The 23844-nt window shown below is 37.1% G+C and overlaps 1 protein-coding gene across 9 annotated transcripts; it reads right to left on the bottom strand.

Annotated features, from left to right (window-relative positions):
* LOC104903878 (serine/threonine-protein kinase ATR) lies at positions 1-18445 on the bottom strand. Of its 9 annotated transcripts, none has more exons than XR_007269813.1 (19): positions 18193-18445; positions 17970-18114; positions 17150-17262; positions 16104-16438; positions 15861-15985; positions 13695-13839; positions 13029-13601; positions 12855-12930; positions 11808-12123; positions 9884-11131; positions 6053-9365; positions 5387-5950; positions 3829-4452; positions 3482-3676; positions 2014-2289; positions 1684-1910; positions 989-1098; positions 639-858; positions 1-531 (listed from the first exon to the last, which is right to left on the bottom strand). XR_007269813.1 is itself a non-coding variant. In XM_048636523.2 (15 exons), exons 1-15 carry the CDS (start codon positions 18383-18385, stop codon positions 2122-2124), a joined length of 8133 nt encoding a protein of 2710 aa, XP_048492480.1. In that variant the 5' UTR covers positions 18386-18445; the 3' UTR covers positions 1405-2121. The 9 variants fall into 9 exon arrangements, 1 of the variants encoding a protein (XP_048492480.1); XR_007269815.1 differs by having other exon boundaries at positions 2068-2289; XR_007269812.1 differs by having other exon boundaries at positions 1684-2289.
* Positions 18446-23844: the final 5399 nt, after the last annotated feature.

The following is a 23844-nucleotide window of genomic DNA, read 5'->3' as shown; positions in this document are numbered from 1 at the left end:
TTTGCAGAAGAATATATGCGTAATTATTTTAGCCAACTAAATATTTGGAACAGCCCAAAAGTTTAATTGGGAGGTAAGTATACATATAATAATAACACTAGATAAAGAAGTAATCAACATGTCCATATTTTTCAGCAACAGCAAATTACTGTCATACAACGTAAATCTGTAATGACTCCCTAGTCCTTCACTCCTTCCAACTTTTGCACAGCGAAATCTATTATGAACCTTTTGTTGCAATCCTATACAAATCTCAGGACCTGGTTCTTTGAGTTGGGTGAGTATGCTTCCTTTCCGTTTTCTTCAGCTTATGTAGGAAACTCCTGTCATATATCATGTAGTCAACGAGTATGGGCGAGGTGATCTTGGAAAGCCTAGTCTGATTTAGCATAAACTGACCCTAGTTTAGTTTTTCTGGTTCAACGATACAGATCATCATTTATTTGCAATTTGACGTACAGATCATGAGGAGCTCAGCGCATCATCTACCCAACTACACGAATCCATATCAGAACCATTTTATCTTTATACCTGCAAAAATACAAGACAAAAGGTCAAATGTCACCAGCAGGCACCAACTGCTACTTCACGGAAAGATCAATTCTGATGAAAAATCAGAATGCAGTACAGTACTTTACCTGAAGATTGTAGGAGTTCTGATCTCAATTTTCACGTTTATGTGTATAACTACATATAATACAATATTACTCATGGAACCTCGATATAATCTGACTCAGTTGAAAATCCTGAAAATAGCCAGGACTTGTAAGGAAGACAAAATCCACTTTAGTATATATAGCATCAGCTCTCAATACTTGGTCACCCAAACCAAGAGAAAGCTCCAAACTTGCATTACACCTGAAGTGGTGAAATAAATAACCACATGTCAGAGAATCTACTTTCACAGTATTTGATGAGCAAAAGCTAGCTGATAGTGAGGGAATAAGAGATTGTGCTTTGTGGCATGCTTGATCAAAGAAGCACTTACTTGGGATAAATTGTCCAGCTTCAAAGATACTGTGAGCTTCCACGACGATGTCGTCCACAATTACCCCATTTTTAATTCTCTGTAACGCTGAACACCATTTTATAAGAGTTCTGCAGGCACAACTCATAAGGGTTATCCAAGAAGTTTAAAATTGTGCCTGTAAACCAATTGTAGAGAAAATCTACACAAGGCACAAAAAGTTGCCAATGCAGTTGGAGCAAAAGAACAAAATTGCCATCCGGCACCTCACAACTCGATGAAAAGCTGCCCTCTAACATAGTACTTCCTCGGTTTAATATTAGAAGGCACGTAAAACACTTTTACGTGTATTAATAATTTAGTTAGATTTCCATAGGTAATAAGAATTGACATCAAATACTTATTGATAATATAAAATAACCTATAATCTGACTTGATAGTATAAAGTTGCATATAATTTTACATTGGTATTGTAGAATGTTTTATATAAACAAATGTTTTTAGCCAAAATGCCTTATAATTTGAAACAGAGGATATGAATATCATTAAATTGAGAATATCATTGCAGTATTCAACCAGACAACGAAAAGAATCCCAAAAACATCATGGACTCCAAGATATATTCCCCCTTTGTTCAGAAATAATAGTCAGGAGACATCAGTCCCTCAACAATCAAGGTTTTAGCATGACTTAACCACTACAAATTTTGTGCTTACGTTGATCATCACATTAATGAGGCCTCCAAATAACCTTTTCTTTTGGCATTGTCTGCATGCTAGTAGCAGCTTTCAGTCCTTGTGGCACCACATGCTAAGCAGCCTGCCAATACTTCTTCAGACGAGAAACAGCCTGCCAATCTAGCAAGCCATGCCAACTTTTATCACCAACCCAGATGGGTGTCTTTAAGGAATCGTCCAGACATAGCAGACGAGTACGAGGCATACTTGAATCAAGACAGCAAAAAAACAATAATATATTAGTAATATTACCATAATGGTAGGTGACAACTTTTTCTAGACATCGTAAATAGCAAGTGGAACCATTACTTATGGATAGTGGAGAATCATATGTAGAAAAGAAGAATTAACCATCAAAACAACCTCTGGGACCAGTAGACATGACAGAAGCTGCCTCGATTTTGTAAGAAACTGCAATTAAAACCAAGGCATCCACCATATATACATTTTCCCAAGGTTTTTGTGAGAGACGGCCTCAGCAATCAACCGACGAGCTTGGCCTTCCACAGCTAAAGGTAAAGATGGTGCTGCTGCAACCCCAACAACAATTCCTTTAAACCTTGCTTCAATGTTATTTATAGCTCTCTGCAAATTACAAACAGCACTTCCAGTGAGGTGAAAGCTTTCTTATTCTTTATCTTTGTTAGAGAAAAAGCCAGAGTTCTCATAAAAGCCCGTTATATCTATAGAAGTATCTAAGATTACAATTTTTCAGCAGCTTTATGCTCTTCCCTTCTTTCTCACTATCAAAACTCAAACATGCTGCATTAAGTAGCAAGATCCCCCTTACTCAGCGTCCACCTTATTCTGATTTTCTCTTCATGCCAATTGCTAAACTCCTAAAGTAGTAAATATTGCAGCAGATTCTCAGTATAAGGCTATGTTTGGTTCGCCTTATTTACTTATTTCAGAACGTATAAGATATTTAAAAATAATTTCAGATCACATCAGATGAGATCAAATAAGTTCAAATTTATGCTTATAATATATTTTATAATAAATGAGTTCAGATCAGAAAAAATAGTTCAGATGATCAGATCAGATAGTTCAGATCAGTAAAAATAAGGTCAACTAAACATAGCCTAAGTTGCACCTTTGACCTCAAATAAAGCTCTCCCATAGTTTAAACCACATACACACTTAATAACATGCTACTTAATTGCTCCGAATAGGAATCATCCATCTTTTGTAACACCACAACATCACCTGTACTTTCCAAGTTAATGGTGTTTTTCTCAGAGTTGGCATCTGTGGAAAAAGGTTTTGAAAAAGGATGGAGAGGAAAAACAAAGAACATATTTTTGTCAACTACTTTAAGAAGTGACCTTTTTCATGAGACAAGACTAATTGCTTCTTCAGTCAATTTCCTTCAATAGCAAAAAAAAAAACATAGAGAAATGATCAAGCCCAAACTAATGTCACTTTTCAGATTATGGTATCCAAGAAAAAGCCTTGGAAGGATGATGTAGTGGGAAGAAAGTTCTACACCATCGTGGAAGAAATGAAATTTTTCAAGGATGGCCAACAATATCAAGACGAAATAACCACGTATGTTGTTTTGTGTACTGGGGTAGCTATTGATGCAAATTTATGGTGACCCTGGGCTGTTGGTCTCCTTCCCACAAACACTGTGTGGAGGTGAGTATCTTATTACAAATTGTTAGGTTTCCCTAGAACTTTTAGATTATTTTTCAAGTAACAGGTGAACCAGTTTTAACACAATAGCACCTTCCCTGAACCAAGCGAAAGATTGAGTATGCAGAAGAGATAACCAAACCTGGGCATGGGGATTCTGAACTTCCACTCCGCTTGATTTATGAGATTTTGTCCACTCCACAAGGGGATCATGGATAAATGTTTCAAGAACACTCATTAGAGTCTCCCTGTGACTCCTGAGGACCGAAAGAGTGATCTCGCACACCTTGAGGAAAATTCCCTCATATCCAGTAATTCCCAATCCATCAATCATGTTCTGGCAACCACAAAGTATACTGAATTAGAGCATTAGCTTGCCACTAAACCATAAATCATCCATGAAGATTTGGAACAAGAAAGGGTATCTTGAATATCAAGAAGAATATAAAAAAAGGTAGCAGCAGAAAAGCCACAGTGTGCTCCACTCACCTGGGTCAACCTGAAAGGCACAAGCTCTGGCTTCTCCAACAGCAAACCTTTGTCAAATAAGCAACTAAAGTCAACATGCACACAGTCCCCTGTAGTGGAATCAAAGAGAATGTTTTCACCATGCCGATCCCCAAGACCTACAATGTGCCCAACCATGGACCACACTGCAGTAGTATGAGCATAAGCAATCCTGGCTCTGAACCAGGCAGCTGGCTCAGCAAAAGTTTTCAAAAACCATTTGTGGAAAACAGGGGGAAACATTGGAAGAATTTTGGTCTTCAGCATCTCGTCTTCTTGCATTTTCCCTTGGCACTGATCATACATCCGCTTAATTTGAGGATTTGTCTTCTGTCTATCAAAATTTCCGCATGTTATATAGATATCCTGAAGAATGTGCCGCAGACCACGAGTGTGAGGCACCCATTCCACCATACCACAATCCTCGGTCAGAGGAATAACAGCAAAAGTGCGAATATAGAGTTTCCTGCGGCGGCTTTCTGCACATTTTGATAGCAGACGATTTATCATAGCATTGAATTCCATCATACGTGCATCCTTTCGTAGGTCATCTTTGGGTTTGCAGAGGAAAGCACGCTCAATGCCATCACTTCCAACAAGAACAACCTACACAAGCAAATGTATTAGTGTAGTAGAAAACTCCTATTTGATCAAGCCTAGAGATTTAGGAGTATGTCATCAAGAAGTCTCAAACATGAGGTTTCATGCTAAATGATAGGCAATAACCGATGTGCACTAGTCATAGAATTAAATAAGGGCCAGTTTCATCCATAGCCAGTCCTAGAAATAATGTACTAGAAGACCAGAACCAATGTGATTCTTGGAAGGCAGGAATCATGGAATTAGAAGACAGATGAGCAGTTACATTATGGAAAAGATGTTGTAGGGTTTTCAACTTGCTATTCCATAGAAAGTCATCTCATAAGATGTGTTTTGAATTTCCACTGCGATATCCATTATATTACTGCATTAGCCATCACAATCCATCATTAAGGCCATTACAAGCGTTAAAGTAGCACAGTTTACACTTTAGAAATTAGACTCATATCATAGTTATTCCAAAGGTTTAGAATCTTAATACCTTCACAAGAAAAGCAAAATAAGGTGTTGGAAAGTATTTTATCAAATATAATCTACACGAACGAAATAGAGACCACTTGATTTGCAAGTGGAAGCTTTAATATTTGTCAATTCACGCTGATAAGGACGCACAGCCCGCAACAAAACACCTCTGAGATGCCACTTCTGCTACTCTTACCAGTTACCACAGCAATAATTATTTTTATCTATTGCTCTCATTTAACAAGACGCTTAACACAGCGATAATGCTTTATAAGAGACAGCAAAGAATTTTGCATCTTTTGAGTTTAATAGATCCAAGCTACAGCATTCGATATCAAATATTAGGTTAAATAACTAAATTAAATTGACAGCAGAGAGATGATGCAGCCTCACCTTGATATGATAACATACAAACATCCTCATGGTAACTTATATGCACGCATTACCTTTATGAAACTGAAATGTAACAGGGACTTACTTTCTTCGGACGTTGAAGAGACGAAAGTATTTCAGCTTCATCAGCTATTCCTGCTATTGTTGGGATATCAGTATCTGAGAAGATATTAGATGAATCTGTCAAAATTGTATCAAAAGCCGGCAAGTTAACAGTCAGAGACTGCTGAATGGGCATAATTATTCCTAGAGGCATCATTCTCTTCAGGGCACTGAATTCAGTTAAAATATTAATTGTCCTTGCTTTTGATTGGCCACCATGAAAGCACAACCTAATCAGATGGTCAATTAGACTGGTAAACTGAGAAAACAAGTCACTACGGTTACTGTTAGGACTTGTCCCCTTGCGTGCAGCTTGCAAGATCTCTGCAGCTGCTTGTCTCCTTGAAGGAACAGCAGATTTAGAAACGGCCGCCATGAGCCATAATGCTTGGTGAGGATATTGCCGGAGCACAGATGTAATAATGTGTTTGACCAATCGAACAATCTCTTCATTTTGGTGGCAAATTCTAGAGACTAACTGTGGCAGAACAGTCAACCACTGATAAGCTGGCAAATCCTTTAGACAGCCTCGCATGATACTCATTACCTGTGGGATTAGCAATATCAAAAGCTGGTTATCATAACATCATGCAGTAAAAATTGTGTAAAATAGAAGATCAATAAACTACATTCACAACAAACATATCACCTTCCCATGGACATTTTTTAAATCTTTATTTGATGGGCCAATTTGCTGATATACACTTCCAAAGTCAAACCAAAGAGTCAACAATCTCGGAAGGGCTTGGAAAAGATTTTTATGACCCCTGTGAAGTCCTTTAGCGTAAAATAGAAGTGCTTCAGGAAGATAAACCCACCAGGGCTTCTCAGCATTCAAATTATTACCGATGATAGCAGCAGCAGACGAAATCCTCACATTAGTGTCAACATCCTCCACCTGACGTTTTCTAGCATCAACAAGTACTTCATCACAATATTTAGCAACATAAAAGTATCCTTTCTCCCACTTAGGTTGCAGTTCCCTGACTCTAGAATACAAACTCATTACATCATCTTTCTGCTTCTGTCCAGTATAATGGATCCATCTCGAGTACAAGAGAAGGGTTTTTGCAATACTAGGATTCTCATTTGAAGCTTGAGTATCTGCATGCAAGGATTGTGGGTTCAGAGGAATCAATGCAAGGCTAGTTATAGATGATATTGCAGCAGAGCCAACAACTTCCATGGGCATGCTCAAGAGAGACTGCTGCAATTCAGCAATCGCACCCTCAGACCGCTTCATGCTCCACAAAAGCTTGGCCTTTTCAATGTGGACATTAGGTGCACCAGAAGAATTTGCCTCGAGTATAGCTCGATTAGCCGTCTCATAATGACCAGCAGATCGACAGAGCTTAGCATATTGAAGCCAACACTCTCCAACTTGAGCACCCAGATCACTGGCACCAAAAACAAGTCTCCTGAAAGCTAAAAGTGGCTCCCTTGCCCAGAGAGATGGCTGCGTAAATCTTAGCCTATTGTCCCAGTTCTCTATGACTTTAAAGAACTCCGGGTCTCCAAGATGAAAACGTTTTTCTAAGAAAGAATGGCCAACAAGTAAACCATGAAAATCTTCCAGCTCCTTCAAAAGGTGGAGCTTTACGACAAATGGATAAGCTCGTGCATAAGAGTCCATTCCAGCAGCAGCTAATGGGGCAATTAGAGCTTGCTTTGATTTACCAATTCTCTCATCAACTGTAAACTGGTCCTTCTCCATGATTGCCTGAAGAATTTTAGCAACATCCATGTCAAATGAAGCATTGCTATCAGAAATGCTACATTGTAGGCCTTCTTTATCAGCTCCATTAAGATACTCATCCATCAGCTCCCACTTCCCAAGCCTCCATGCAGCCTGCACCCCTTGCATGCACCATGTTTTCCTGTATTGAGAATTTCTAGATATTAGGCCATCCACATGGGTGACCATTGTCTGCAGATGGCACATATTAAGTAAGCAGTTAAGAACATCCGAATGCCTTTGAACTGAGGTGGGTTCCATCTGCAAAGCTTGTTCACATGAAGTCAGTACCTCTGCCCAGTTTCCAGCTTTTTTATTTATCAACAGCTGATCTTGTAAGCTTACTGACTTTTTTAAGCTTGCCAACCCTGATAAACCATCAGGTTCATCCATACCACTGTAGATTTCCATCAAAAATGAGATGTCTTCATCTTCAAAGTTGCCACTCCTCTCAGCTGCTGGGTTAAATGATCCTGATTTTCCCCTAACATGCGATTCAAAGTACATCAATGATCTAGCATAAGCATGACACCGAAAGGATGCTCTTGCCAGGGTCACCTTAGGAATTGCATCCAGGAGCTCTGAGACATATTTGCATTGAGCACGAAGCTGGTCCATATCGGTTGTAGAGTTGCTAGATACATTGCCAAGCTTGGAAGCTTGTCTAGAAGAGACAGATGAAAGAGAATGGGAAAGTGCTATTTCCTGCGCCACATCATCAACCCATTGTCCCATATTATCAAGCAGAGTATATACAGCTTGGATACAAACCTCACCTTGCCCACCACCAATCGCATGAACTGCTGCACCACTATTCTCCGCGGCAGCTGCATTAAGGACAGACAATATCTCTTCTGTGATTCCAGAACGGGCTGCCTCCGAACCATGGCAAACCACATCAAGAACTATATAAGGCAGCAGATATATCGCTGTTTGCATATCATGGCGTACTATACCACGGCAAGCGTTAAAAATGTTTGCACGAGATCCAGTAGCATCCAGAATTAGTTTTTTTATCCATAAGAAGATCCAGCTCCTGAATGACAAAGAAGGACTATATATAGCACCAGGAGATGTAGAATCTGATGCATTCGGAAGTTTAAGCTTTGAAGTTAAGCATGGTGCTATGATCTCCTTAACATAGTTGGAAAAACGGTCCCACAACCGTTGACCCCTTCCACTCATCACTTGACAGTGATTAGAGCCCTCAGACCCCGGTGCACATCCAGCAATTTCTAGCAGCTCTTGTATAGCCAGTGCGGCAGAATCTTGAATAGAAGTATCAGGGGCAGCTCTAAATGCCCTTGCAAGGTGCTTATGGATCAATTCAAAGATCAAATCATCATCGGAGCACTGAATTTTGAATCTTTGACATGATGCTGCCTTAACCTTGGCAGGATCAACCGCACCTAGAGCTCCAAGACAATCTGCACATACCAATTTTAGCCTTTGCCCAACTGAGGTTCGTGATTCTTCTGCACATCCTCTTAGTAAAGATGTGATCAGAGAACTCAAAACAGTAAAATCTAAACCCAGTTCTGTGGCAATTGCTGCCGCCACATCCTCTTTCTTAAGTTTCAATAATTTGCTTAGCTCACAAGCAACCATATACCTAACATTCAAGTTCTCATGGTTCAAGCCATCAGCAGCATCCCGCAATTGATCCTTTAAAGTCATTGACCCTCTTGCTTCTTGTATAACTTGATTCACCTTTACTAATGCAGGTATGCTGGGCAACAGAGGAAATTCACGTATGTGCTGCTTTAGTACAGCCTTGTTTTCACACACAAGCTCTTCCAAAATGTCAACAATCTTCTCCAAATGCATTGAAGGTTTATCTTTTTCTTTCTCTAAAAAAGGAATAAGAGCAGCAAACACTTGAAATATAACATGTTTGGCACTAGATGGAGACAGCATCGCCAGCTGCTTGATAAAGAAATGTAATGCAGAGAGACCTTCACTACGCAGGGACTCCTTCTCAATTGCTTGCATGAGAAGCACCATAAGCTGTGGTACATAGGTACTAAGGTGAGGACCCATCAGTTTAATCAACATTTCTATACGTTTAATGGCTTGCTTCTGCCAAAAGACATCCTTAGCACGAAGCATCTTCTTATCAATACTGTTGAGAAGGTGAACAAAATGATTCTTCAAAAAGCCAGGAAGATCTTCGCTTCCAGTCAGAATTTTCGCAACTTCTTTTATCATTTGCGGTACTCTTACCAACCTATCAATAAATGTAAAAAAATTTCACAATAAAAAATTCTTCTGAACATGAAAGTCAGATGGCTAAAATCATCTTTCTATAAAAATCCTAGATAATTGAAATCTGGAAGAAGAAGTTCTGGAATATGAGAGGAAAATAGAAAGTGAACATGGCATTCATACATAATGTCCTGCAGTACACTACAATTGCATAGAATGCCTCATAAAAAGTAAGAAAGGAAAATAGAAGAAAAGTGTTCTAGAAATTATTCCCAAAATCAAAGATAAGTAGAACAACTGTAGAATGTTGCACAAAATGCCAAAAGGTACCTCTTAGCAGCCAATCAATTGACAATAATTTCGCAAAGAAAAGAAAATAGATGAAAAGTGTTCCAGAAATTATTCCCAAATTCAAAGATAAGTAGAATAACTCGAGATTGTTGCACAAAATGCCAAATGGTACTTCCAGCAGCCAAAGGGTTAGATTCATTAGAGCAATGGTCATTCACCATAATTTATCAGCTGCAATCAAACTCGTACCTTTTGCTTATCTCATCTAGGTCATCGCCATCCACAAAGCACACCCAATCTTCCAACAATGCAGGAAATACAGCAGCAAATAATTCTTGCTCGTTAGTTTCTGTCCGTGCACGGTAAAATTCCAATACAGAGAGCAATTCATTTCGATCAGATTGCTGAAAAGCATAAGCTAGCACTTTATGTACCGAATTAACAATCATTTTCAACATGTCAGTATTCAAGACTTTAGCAAGCTCATTCAAAAGTGCAACTAATTGATCATCATTCTTCAGAGAGACAATAAACTTTGGTAGAACAACAGGAATCATTTTATCGACCAGTTGATTGGTTTCAATACCAAGAACAGCCTCAGCAAACTCCCGTACCAACTTGGGACGACTTACAAGCCTTAGGCAAAGATATTCATATATTTCATTTTGAATATGAGCAACCTTTGAAAGGACTAGTTCAAATCCCCCTTGCAGATGGAAGTAGCACGACTGATTAATTAACCTTGCAGTAGTCACTCTAACAGTCAGATGAGGATTGTCAAGCTTGTCAACTAGCAAAATAAGGGAGGATAAGAAAAGCTGACAGTTTATATCAACTGCAACCATGATCTCAGCTGCAGACTCCAACAAAGTTTGAACAGTCTGCGGGTCTTCAGTTGCTGCAACAGCTGTCACTATTTTGTCAAGAAACATATGCCTATTATTTGCATTTTGCATCTCCTTCTCTGGAAACAAACAAACTAAAATGTTGTCGTCCAAGAAAAAGCTGATCTGAGAGCAGAATGCCTCCCTCAAAGACCTCTTTCTGTGGAGGAGCAAATAATCAATACATTTGATCCATTCAGATCTCGTTTCTAGCAGAACTTTCTTCTCTGCATGCATGATGATACGGTGAAGTATTTCAATGCAAGAAACTTGGACCTCTTCGGAAGACTCATCAAAAATAAATTTGAAAAACAATGGAAGTATGAAACTAGGGTTGCAGTCAGCAATGTCCTTTCTGCATATATTATCTTGGAGATGCATGACTAATGCATTATGAGAATCAGCATGAACAGCCTTTTTGTCACACTTTGAACACCAAAACCCTTGAAACAAAGAGTCTAGCATCAGATTTTGATCATTGTGAAAGAATATTTTGCAGTCATGTGTGCTGCCACTATCGGGATTATGATAAGGTTCCTGCAGGCATGACAAATAACCTAGAGAAAATGGAATTATTCTTTTGACATTCTCATGCGCCTCTTTTCCAAGAAACCTACAATTGAGAAACAAAAACATAGATGACCAAATATTATCACTATTATCATCTTTCTTATAGTATATAATTGAATGACATCAGATACCATTATACCCTATGAGGAATGGAAACCTTCGGGACCAAAGGGTTCCTCATATTCGTTCCTGAAACCCCAACAGTTTCCATATTAATGAAGGCCAGAAATGGCAAGAGCTTAAGGTGTCCCAGGTTCCGTGTTACATAAATTATAGCTACATAGCGGCTCTAACAATTATCAGGACACCTCTTTTTCATGACATCATTAAAGAGTAGGCAGCATATGTTACAGGAGACTGACTCGGTACCATAGACAAAGCATTCATCATTGCATTAAAAAAAAGTACCGTCAGGATCCAATATATATGCAAGCACAGACTAGTACTCTCTGTCCACAATTATGCTAAAATCTTCTTTCTGCATGGCGATTAAGGAGAAGCCGAGAGTGAAAGAAGTCACGAGAAAGTAAAATTATAAAATTAGAAGCGGGTGGTGGGTGGTGGGCCCAATTTGATAGGAAATTAGGGAGGTACAATATACTGAAAAATGTGTTAACTTCACAATAAGACATCCTGAAAAAGAAGAAGTTAACACAACTTTGGGATGGAGGAAAATTTTAGAACAACAAAATAAAATAATCGGAATATTCTTCACTTACTTGAGCCATGTAAAAATAGGAGAGAATGTGTGAAAACCAGATGACAGAGTAATTACTGGCATAGACATGATAGCTTCCATTCTGACTTCTTCCACCTCATCATGAAGACCCAAATTTAAAACATCAAACTGATGCTCTGATTTAGGACCAATCTTAGACAATACATGAATAGAAAGGCACTTTGTTCTCCATGGCTGATGCGTTTTGATGACCCCGAGAAAATGAGACCATGGAAGCTTAAGCACAGAATAAATAAGATCTGTGTTATCATCATCACTCCAGAAGTGATTAATATGTTGACGAAATGAACCTGTATCTTAAGGAACCAAAAAGAAGTACAACGTCAAGAAAAAATTTGCCGAAAGCAAACAGACAAAAAGCCATTACAGAGAATACACGGTTAAGGAAATTATGGTCAATACTAGAAAAACCTTTAGATCACAACATACACCATATTTAGATATCACCGAATATTTATCATTCTCACATCACACCTAAGCCAACTTCCAGCGTTCATATGCCCGGCAGAGATTGTAATGCTACATTAACCATTAAAAAAAAGTGTAACTGCCCGATCTTACATATCATTACCAGACGTAGCAACTGATGCAGTGACTTCTATTTATCATTGATACAGAGAGAAGTATGTAGACAGGATGATTCATATTTTTGCAAAGAAATCAGCCCAAGGCCACAACTACATCTAGCCAAGGGGTAGATGACCAACTCCTAACATACAATTAAAAAAACAATTGTTTGTGCTGACATGAATTACATTAGCTATTAAATTCTATTAGTAGTAGGTAAACTACCCACTGGGTATATGAAGTTCTTATCCAGCAGTGCATACATATACATGCATGACAGTAATAAGACTCTTAAGAGACTGAAATGTCCTAGTGCATGTAATTATCTTCTTCAACTAAAGCAAGTGATTTCTCTCAACATCAACCATCAAAGTTTAGAGCTTAATCTTTAAAAGGAAATATCAAATGCATACTCTCAAGTAATTAAATTTCCATTCAAATAGATCATGTCTTTTCTCACTTGGCAATAGGAGTATTTTGTGCAATGCTTCCAGATAGCTTGACAAATCAAACTGGATGGAGTTCTCTTGATTTGCCTACATGGGAGGAACAGTGTATCAGACTCAGGGATAAGCACATTAGGATGTGCAAACAATTTAGTAAGACACGACCTAACTCCATCGCACTTCATTACCTGCCGACAAATCCATGGGATCCACATATACATCAGCTGAAATAACCTTACTGATATATTGGTGCTTGGGCATTTACAGAAGACCATACAAAGCATGCTAAGAGTTTCCAGAGCACGTTCATTTCTGATACATTTGGTCCCAACAATAGGTCTAAGAGATTCAACCACTGAAAGAAGTGATGTACCCATATCAGAAGCATATTTTTCATTTATCTCCAAATTCAGCTGGCAAAACCCCTCATCTCTCTTCCTGTCAAAGTCAGATGCAATCTCTTCCCCATTTGTCTTCTGGCGCTTTACATTAGAAGTTCTTAGATCCTCTGCTGGTCTTTTGCATTCTACTCTGGAACTATCTGATATGTTGTCAAATGCTGCAGCATGACTTGGAGTGGTATCGCTGATGATGCCTCCACCAACCCTATCAATACCAAGAATAGAAATAGCCACATCAAAGCAATCTTGTAACATAAAGCAGTTGCTCGAGGAACAAATCATATTTAGCAGAGCTTCCGGCTTCCATACATGAGGACGACAAGTTTTACAGATCCGGACATACACCCTACACAGGGCACCCTGTCATATAAGATACAATCAATATTTTCCAAAACAAAGGCCATTGTATAGGAGAGATGTGTGTTCTATTATCTCAAAGGCAACAAATTTGACCTGTAAGTCAGCACTTTTCGTTTTCTGTAAAGATCTATAGAACACAGAAACTAATTCAGCAGCTGTCAATCTAACGATGTTGGCAGGGGCCCTCGAATGCAGAGCATCAAGACAATTACCTATTGTGGAGTCAAACGCCATATTTCTGCAAGAAAATCAGCAGAGTTTCTAAGGCAAAAAAACTAAGAAATGCTTGATATGCTTGCATTCTATTCAGTAAACACAGATTTATACTTGTTCAAGATATTCTTAGGATCTAGCAACAAGTATATCAAAGAACAGATATTGAGTTTGCCAAAAACTATCAGGCACGTACGCAACTGAGACAAAATAAGGGTAAAGGATGACATGCTAAGTGTGCACACAGCATGTCACCTTGATCACCAAGTATTTTTCAACTACTCATCTCATCCTTGTAATGAATTGAGTTAAATAAACGAAAAAAAAGAAGATGAGAGCAGAGAAGAAAAGCGAAACTTGCAGAAATGGCGAAATGATGAAGCCATGAAGGTGATTGATCAATTTCTCAACAAGTAAAAGATCAACAGATTTCGAGAGACAGGGTCTATCAGGAAACAAGAAAAATGAAATCCCACTTTTTTACAGTTCACTACATTCCTTTTTCACTCTATAATGCCTTCCCATATGACACTTAAACCCACTCACAGAACTGTACAGTCTTGAGTTGAATTGCCCACTTTTCCCTCCTGATTTTTTTGAGCCTCATAGTGGTGAATTGGTGATGTGTATTGGTGGCATAGGCTGGTTTTTTACAGTGGGATTTTATGGTGGATTAAGTGCAGCTCTACCGTTATGTGGTGGAGTTTTAGTGAGATGATACGGCTAGAAAACGAAACTGGTCATTTAAGCAAGTTCACAAGCATCTTTTGACTCTTGAAGATTTGTTCTTCTTTCTCTTCTTCGATGATCTCGATTCTCCCCTCAATACCCAAGTAATTATTCACTTATACTTTTACTTGTGATTGAAATGGTAAGATTTTCGTTTCTTTTTTCAAGTTCTTTGATTTCATTTTTAGATTCTTTAATTTCATTTTTAACATCTCCCATTTCATTTAAAGAAATAGTTTTCTGTATTTTTTATCAATTCAGGTTCTTCATTATAATCCAAACTTCTAGGTTACATTTTTTCATTTCTAGGATTGATTTGTAAACTTCAGAATGGGTCACATTGAGAGATTTACTGCTCTAATTCCATTAGTAGGTACTCTGGTTTCACCTTTAGGTTCTTTGATTTCATTTTTCAAAATCTCACACTTCATTTTTGATAAACATATAGTAATTCTCAATTTTAATACTACAGACCTACACTTAAACCTGCATCTCATTTCAAAAATCAAAGGTGAAAAGGACAATGTCTATTTGAGAGAAGATAGGTCAACGAATGTAGCAGAGACATAATCTATATTCGCATAATGGAGTTGATTCATAGTTCTGAGTTCTGGTAGCATGTTGCTAGAATATCACTAATGATCTTGGCCTGGACTTGGTAAATGACTGGCTGCAACTAACTATCAATGGCCCAAAGTAGAAGATAAAAACAAGAACAATAAATTGGTAATGAATTTGCTCACATGGTTATCACTTCCAAAATCCTATGAAAGAACTTACTGAATGAAATCAGCTTGTCAGGTGCCAAGCCCATTTTACTTTTACTAATTTTCAACAAGAATTAAAACTAATTGTGATTGTAATACATAATTAAAATAAATTTGTACTATTATATAAATATAATTGTAATATTACACAATTCTCCTATTTTTGGGTGCAAGAAGAAGTACCTCCAAAAGAATGAGCATCCTAATTGTATCAATATTTATTAATTAGTCAATCAAAACAAATTGCATAACTTTATTCGTTCTAATATTGTTAGGGAGATGAATGAATCAGCTAGAATATACTATTTTGCAAAAAATTTTAAGTAAATTATAAATGGGCTTCGTTTCAAAGTTTTTTTTAATCTTGTTTCGGTAGTATCAAAAGTATAATTTTTCGAACTGTATAGTAAAAGTTGTAATCAATTAGGCCACTTAATCATCGGCTATTACTAGTATGAAAAGAATGTCCACTTCTACAGAAAAGAAGACACAGCAATCTCAAGCCTACAAGAGACACATTTTTCCAACCTATATCACGCAATAGACTTACCTGAACACCAGAAGATTTCCATCAGCTTCACTTAATATAATTACTATGGAGAAGATTATTTTTTCATATGGAACAATCTCATAGTTCATCACCGTTCCAGCTATTCGGGCGAAGTCAAAACATGCCTACCACAAAACATGATGGCAACCACATCAGAATGCACTTATCAAGAGATGAACCAACTCAAGACAGGGAAATATGCATCTGAGGAATATATGCCTAATAGAAAAAGATGCCACGAACCATAAGCAAATCAGCATCTTCAAAACATAACATGGAGCACGCAGCCATAATAAAAGAAGAGGTCATAAGTCCTTCCACATAAAGAGTTCCCTCAGTTAAGCATTTACTTAGGAGGCAAATGATCCAAGTAGAAAATAACTGCCACCTTTCCTTGAGCGTGAGGTCAACTAAGATACCATAGCCATCATCAGGCTTGTTACGTTCTGGAAGATCACTGAACAACACTCCACCATGAGATATTTCAGCAAATGACTTTGAAAAGCACTTTAGAGATACTCGGCTGGATTCTATAATGCTTGATTTGCTATAGTGCAGTGATGCTACATACTCAAGATCTGCAACACAGAAAACACCAATTTACAACATGAACGGGAACTTGTTGATTTTGCATCTGGAAAATGGATTCTTGCTGAGGCATTGAATTAGTGTTAGAAAGCGGGGAACAAAGTTATTGCCACAAGCTTAATAACCTTGTATAATTCATTATGCAGTACCGATAAGAATCCCACATTCTAGAATGTCAATATGTATAAACTTTGCATGCTTCTTCTTCTGTGTTGTCTATGTTACACATATTGCAGGAAGAGTTACACTCACATACCCATTTCAAGTACCAGGAAAACATTGCGTTATTTTGGGTGAAACATAATATGTCACCCAATAATGATCAAGAATCAATATTGAGGCCTTAATATTCAAATTCTCCAATCAGGTAAACATTCATGTAGTATTTGACGTTCATAAGAAGTGGGCTACCAACACATGCTTAGATCAACTGGTAAGGGAGTTGTTCTAGCTTAACCAAAGGTCTCGGATTCGAGCCTGGGGACGCAGCAGTGTGTGTTGGGAGAGCCTTCCCCCCAATTGGGGCCTGACCCCGGCTCGAATCCGGATTAGTCGGATCCAAAAATGGATTTCGGAAACCGGGTATGGTTCACCAAAAGAAAAAAAGAAGTGGGCTACAAGAGTGAATATATACGAGCTAGACAAATGAAAGAGTGTATGAACCATCATATAAACATACTGAATCGCAGTAATTGTGATACCTTCAATAGCTAGCATAGCGTCCACAAAAAATTGTCGATATGCATCTCGGTCCCCACTTCGAAGCAAAGCTAGAAGAGAGCCAATGGTGTCAAGAATCACTCCATGTCGACCCCTAAGATACAATTTATTAGTTTTCCAGCAAGCAGAACAATGAACAAGTGACACCAAAGGCACTACACCAACAAACAACAACAACAACGCCAAAGCCGTAATTAGGAGCCGAATTTCCCCTACTATCACATAACAACTCTCAATCATTCACAATCTAATACTACATTACAACCTCCGTAATAAAATAGATGTTACACTTTCTAACTATCGGTGTAACTTGTAACAAAATTGTTACACTTCTATTTTAGGCAATAATCTCTCTCCTATCACCTGATCCTCTTTTTTCTTTCTCTCTATCTCTCTCCTCTCCAAAAAAACAATTGCCTAGAAAACTGTGTATAAATCTACACCCTCCGTAACAAAATAGATATTACATTTTGACTTTCACGCTTGTCGATGCAATACTTTGACCATTAATAACTTTAATTGTGTACTAGTAAAAATAATAAGAAGTTAATATTATGAAAGTATACATTGACACGAATCCAACAAACATATATCATATAATAACAGTTGATTTTACCTAAAGCTCAAAAATAAATAGTCAAATGTAATAGGTGAACAGTGCAATTTTCAAAGCGTAACATCATCTAGTTTGTTACGGATGAAGTATTTTGATACGGAGGAAGTAAATGAAACTCTCAGACTTCAAACCAATGAACATACAAATGAACTCTTAATTTAATCAAAACTGAAACGATTTCATACCGAAACGTCGGCTCGGCAAAGAACGGCAAGAGACGGCCAATGACAGGCAATACAGCATTAACTTTTCCATGGTAGAAAACACCGGGAAAATTCTTGGCGGTATGATTAAGCAGTTTAATTATTGCAATAACTTCTCTCTCATTAGCTGCAAACAAAAGTAAAAATCAACATAAGAAGACGAAACCTAATCAAATTTAACTTCTGGTATTATTGAATTTGAAACCTGAGGGAGAGGCGATGACATAGACGTTGAGGAGATTAGGGAGAACATCGCGAAATCGAGACTCTAAAGCGACGTCATCTCGTTTGTTGGTAGGTGTTGATGATGAAGCTGCTATTCTATCTCGGAGTTCGTGTACCAAGCTTAAGATACTGGCCATGGCGGATGGCGCTTTCTCTTTCTCTTCTTGCTTCATTTTTCCCTCTCTCTCTCTCTCACTCTCTCTGTCTCTCTTTCCAGGAGTTCACTCAATTTTTAAAGTATATTTTTCCCACTATTAATTTTTTTTTTTTTTGAATAGTTTTTCCCACTATTAATTAAATCAGCTTTTTAGGCGCTTTTTTATTTTTTTAATTATAAGGTAAGCATTGGAATTCCATAGGGGAATTTTTGCCCCAAATAATGTTACAAACTTACAATTGACAAGATTTCCCAGTTCCCACTATCAAAAGTCCTGAACACTTTTATTTTATGTTTGTTCTAAATTAATTTGAATATCTTTTTATCATGGTCACACTATTACTATATTATTATTTTTTACACTCCCTTGTCCCACACTTGAATGAGCGGTTCTTTAATATAAACCGCTTATTTGAATAGCAGTTTCAGTAAATTAAATCGCTAATTGAAGTGGTTGTTCAATAACATATTACTGATTCAATTAGTGTAGACCCATAATTATATCTCACCGTTTAAGGTTCTGATGATGAAACATATTGTAGTCTTAATTGGTCTGAACCAATGGGAGAGCAGTCCAAATAGTCATCCCAAAACTATTTCGAATAAATGTCAAAGTCCTGTTTTAAAGCCCAATTAATTATTGGGAAATTCTACATGGTGGCCTCCTAGTTTGAATTTTTCTATTTGGTGGCAAGCCAAAAAAAGATTTATATCAAATGACCTCCAACTTAATGACAATACACATAATGACCTTATTAAGCTTATATTAAGATAAACTATCACAACCACAACCACAACACAACCCTACTACCACCACGAACATGCAGATCACACCATCCCAACCACCCAAATAAAGGCCCACTTGCAGAAATTGAAGGTCAGAGCAAAGGAGAAAAGTACAATCATTTGTTCCAGATTAAGGACTCAAGAAAGAAGGATAGTATTCTAAGAAATGAGGTAAAAAAAAACAAAAGATTGAACCTAGTAATTCAGATGTCAACCTATTGCAATATGAGCTTGTTTTATTTACGAGATGGATTATAAAATTCATAAAAGCTAAAGGATGAAGAAGAAATCAGGCTTGCAGTCAATCACAGAAGATATGGAGGCAGAAAAAAATGAGTTGGAGGTTATATAAAAAGGAGCTACTCGACTTATGATTAATATGGATGTAATTAGAAATGAGCTGGAAAAAATCAGGATTGAATAGCTGGGTAGTATTGATCTAATTTGATTGTTTTTAATTATGTTACTAGTCTTAGTCTCTTATAAGTGAGCTGGAAAAAATCAGCAAGAAAACGTTGGTTGTATTTCGCGTGACATGAATATATTTGGTTATGGATTTGCAGCATAGCAGCAGGTTCGGTGATGGTATGATTGATTAGCTTATTAAGTGAGATCTAAGCTGTAGTTGATAGTATACTCAGTGATAGTAGTGTTATGTACCAATGCTATATGATGTCAAATTCAGATAATGAAAGCTTTCTAATATAACAATATATTTTATTCATCCTATTTTGATTATGTTTTTTTCAATTATTGGGTAATGATGAATGCACGTAGGAGAAAGAAATAGTTAGGTTTAATTGGTTAACCACTAATTTCTGAAATAAGGTCACTAGATAGAATTTGTTAAAGTTGAGAGTCATTTTGTATAATATTTTTTTTGCCCTACCACCATAGAGAAAAACTGAAAGTTGGAGGCTACCATGTAGAATTTCCCTTAATTATTCATGGTAATTAATTGTATTTTGAGCCCAATTCTTTGAAAAGCTCAATTAATTTTTAATAATAATAATTAATTATTTTATTTAAATAAAATAATATTTTCAAAGATATTTTATATAGTCAAAATCGGATTTTATCCCGTAAAATCTGATTTTCGGAATTAAAAGATAAAAGAAAATCACTAAAACGCATTTTCTAAAAAAAAGTTGAAAAAGGCATGTCAAAAGCCAAGTTGGTGCGCTTGGCGCACCTTGGTGCGTTAGGCGCAGCTTCGTCCACCCGTGTCAAGTGCACCAATATGCGCCAGACACATGGCATTGTGCCGCACACTGAGACGTGCGCCTGATGCACTGCTCTGCGTGAAGCGCAATTTTCTTTCTTATCTTTTTCAAAGCGTGTACCACATATGTACACCAGGCGCAGCTGGCGTGTGAAGCGCAATTCTGTTTTCCTATAAACAGGCCTAATTTTCGTACACATTTCATGACGGATTTTACACACAACTCTCAACTTTTATATTATGAATACCTTACAAATCCTCCCTACAAAAACCTCATACCTTTCAACACACAAACACATTCAAATCTACATACTTTCAAACATTCATTTTTAGGCTCCACGATTGATCGTCCCGAAGGTTGTCAATCTTGCAGACCCAAGCCACCGTAAAATCCTGAGGGTCATTGAATTAATTATTTATTTTTATATGAAGTTACTAACTATTTCTTGATGTAGATCTTTAATATAAAATCGGTCTATTGTATATTATAATCCTTCCTTCCTTCTTTTAATTTAATTTATATATTATCATATGCTTGCTTAATTATTCTATGCATGATTTAATATTTTTTCTATCACCCACATGTTATTTTTGATAATCAAGACCTAAATAATTGTTCTAACATTGATCAGATTAATTTGGACAACCTGCTAGGTTCCTTGTAAATTGATTGTTAATGACATATCACTAAAAATATAGTCTTTTTATGTGTTTCCTGAACCAATCTAAACTAATTAATTTAACGGTGCTTAAAACATTATTTGGTTATTCTATTGCATAAAAATTGACATGAATCGATATTTAGTAGAGGCCAACAATGGGCAACATGGTTCCTGACTGCGTTGTACCCTCACCCCAAGCTCAATCTTTGGTTCATTTTGACCATTTATTGAGTCTATACGGGAAAATCTACATTAGATAAGTCTCTAATTTGTCCCTACAATTTTTCATATCCAATATTAGGTTTATGAGTCTTTATTTAAATACTTATGGGTGACTACAAAACAATTTTCAATAAACTTTTACAATGGGATAGTGAAATCTAATACGCGCTCACGCATAAGAGAAATAAAAGCATGCCTACAGTTAACGGTTTAGCTCACTCACTATATTTATTTATAATGGTATAGGAAATTCTCTTATAGCTAACAATTTGTAGAGAGAGGTAAGACTACTACTTGAATTTTGTAAGGGACCCGTTGCTTTCATTATGAAGTATATATAAAATAAAAGTAAAAACAGATATAAACCACTAGTTAGAGTAGCAATCTACTTACGAAAATCTACTTGAACTAGCGGTCTATCATATTTGACCGTTAATTGAGCTAGAGGTTTCTCTTCTAATTAAACGCTAGCTGAATTCGCGAATTTATTTCTCTGCAAAAAGAAGTACTAAAAAAGTTGTCGTGGTCTCATCCTTGTAGACGATATCCAGGGAAATGCTTTTTTATTAAACGCAAAGTGAGATTTTTTTTTTTAATCTCGCATCATTTATGAAAAAGAAATCAGATCGGTTACAATCACAAGGATATCAATTTATGTGTTAAATGTGTGTACTAGTTGGTTCACTTGGCTTGTTTGACTCGCTATTAGTATTGCTTATTACTATTCTTTGTTTGAGATTGTAATATTATAGGCTATCTATTTTTTCGATTAGGAAAGATAATTGGTCCGCAAACCGACCCTTGCTAGGCTACTAGCCTGCAGGGCACACCAGTTCAGAGGTTGGGTACAAGGCTAAATGATGTGTCAGATTTTTATATAGGTTTTAGTTGCATTTAGGTTGCATTCTAGGAGCATTTAGGTTGCATTCTAGGAGCATTTAGGTGCATTGTAGTTCATAATTGCATGCTTCTACTTAGTTTGCGAAATATTACTCCTCTTGTACGTTTTTGGTATTTTTTGATGAATTTCAGGTACCGAGAACAGAGAACATAATTGGAACATTATTGGACAAGCTTGAGTATTTAGGAGCAATTGGAAGCAAGCTACCTTGATAAGGATCATTTTGGATGTATTTGAGTGCAAGTTGGAGCTAAATTGGAGTTGGAATTCATTAATAGAATTATGGAAATCGAGTCATGCTCAATCTTTCATCCATAACTTCTGACTCGATTCTGATATTGGGTTGATTCTAGCGGCATTGGAAAGTAGGCTAGAAGAGCTTTCCAACGATAGGTCACACGACCCAAGGCGAGTTGTATTTTGAGAGATATGGGCTTCGAAAGTTGGCCTAGTCTGCCAAAAACTTCGATCTTACGCGCACGCGATTTTAATGATTTTGGCCATTTAATTTAGATAATCTTGTTATTGATTTGAATTCTCCCATGAAAATTTATGTGTTAAATGTGTGTACTAGTTGGTTCACTTGGCTTGTTTGACTCGCTATTAGTATTGCTTATTACTATTCGTTGTTTGAGATTGTAATATTATAGGCTATCTTTTTTTCAATTAGGAAAGATAATTGGTTCGCAGACTGACCCTTGCTATGCTACTAGCCTGCAGGGCACACCAGTTCAGAGGTTGGGTACAAGGCTAAATGATGTGTCGTATTTTTATATAGGTTTTAGTTGCATTTAGGTTGCATTCTAGGAGCATTTAGGTGCATTGTAAATCATAATTGCACGCTTTTACTTAGTTTGCGAAATATTACTCCTCTTGTGCGTTTTTGGTATTCTTTGATGAATTCAGGTACCGATAACATAATTGGAGCATTACTGGACAAGCTTGAGTATTTAGGAGCAATTAGAAGCAAGCTACCTTGATAAGGATCATTATGGATGTATTTGAGTGCAAGTTGGAGCTAAATTGGAGTTGGAATTCATTGATAGAATTATGGAAATCGAGTCATGTTCACTCTTTCATCCATAACTTCTGAATCGATTCTGATATTGGGTTGATTCTAGCGGCATTGGAAAGTAGGCTAGAATAGCTTTCCAACGATAGGTCACACGGCCCAAGGCGAGTTGTATTTTGAGAGATATGGGTTTCGAAAGTTGGCCCAGTCTGTCAGAAACTTCTTACGCGCACGCGATTTTAATGATTTTGGCCATTTAATACAGAGAAGGTATTGTGTTAAATGTGTGTACTAGTTGGTTCACTTGGCTTGTTTGACTCGCTATTAGTATTGCTTATTACTATTCTTTGTTTGAGATTGTAATATTATAGGCTATCTATTTTTTCGATTAGGAAAGATAATTGGTCCGCAAACCGACCCTTGCTAGGCTACTAGCCTGCAGGGCACACCAGTTCAGAGGTTGGGTACAAGGCTAAATGATGTGTCAGATTTTTATATAGGTTTTAGTTGCATTTAGGTTGCATTCTAGGAGCATTTAGGTTGCATTCTAGGAGCATTTAGGTGCATTGTAGTTCATAATTGCATGCTTCTACTTAGTTTGCGAAATATTACTCCTCTTGTACTTTTTGGTATTTTTTGATGAATTTCAGGTACCGAGAACAGAGAACAT

This window comes from Beta vulgaris, chromosome 9, assembly GCF_026745355.1.
Source record: "Beta vulgaris subsp. vulgaris cultivar EL10 chromosome 9, EL10.2, whole genome shotgun sequence".
Classification (NCBI taxonomy): Eukaryota; Viridiplantae; Streptophyta; class Magnoliopsida; order Caryophyllales; family Amaranthaceae; genus Beta; species Beta vulgaris.
The sequence above is the reverse complement of the archived record's forward strand: the minus strand, read 5'-3'. Positions and strand labels throughout refer to the sequence as shown.

What these genes read in the sequence shown, in the direction of transcription:
- LOC104903878 (XM_048636523.2), bottom strand. Translation starts at nt 18,385, where the DNA reads ATGAAGCAAGAAGAGAAAGAGAAAGCGCCATCCGCCATGGCCAGTATC. An exon ending in AAGATGCTGATTTGCTTATG is followed by an intron (nt 15,986 to 16,103) that starts GTTCGTGGCATC and finishes GTTTTGTGGTAG; the next exon opens with GCATGTTTTGACTTCGCCCG. An exon ending in GGAAATCTTCTGGTGTTCAG is followed by an intron (nt 13,840 to 15,860) that starts GTAAGTCTATTG and finishes ATTTTCTTGCAG; the next exon opens with AAATATGGCGTTTGACTCCA.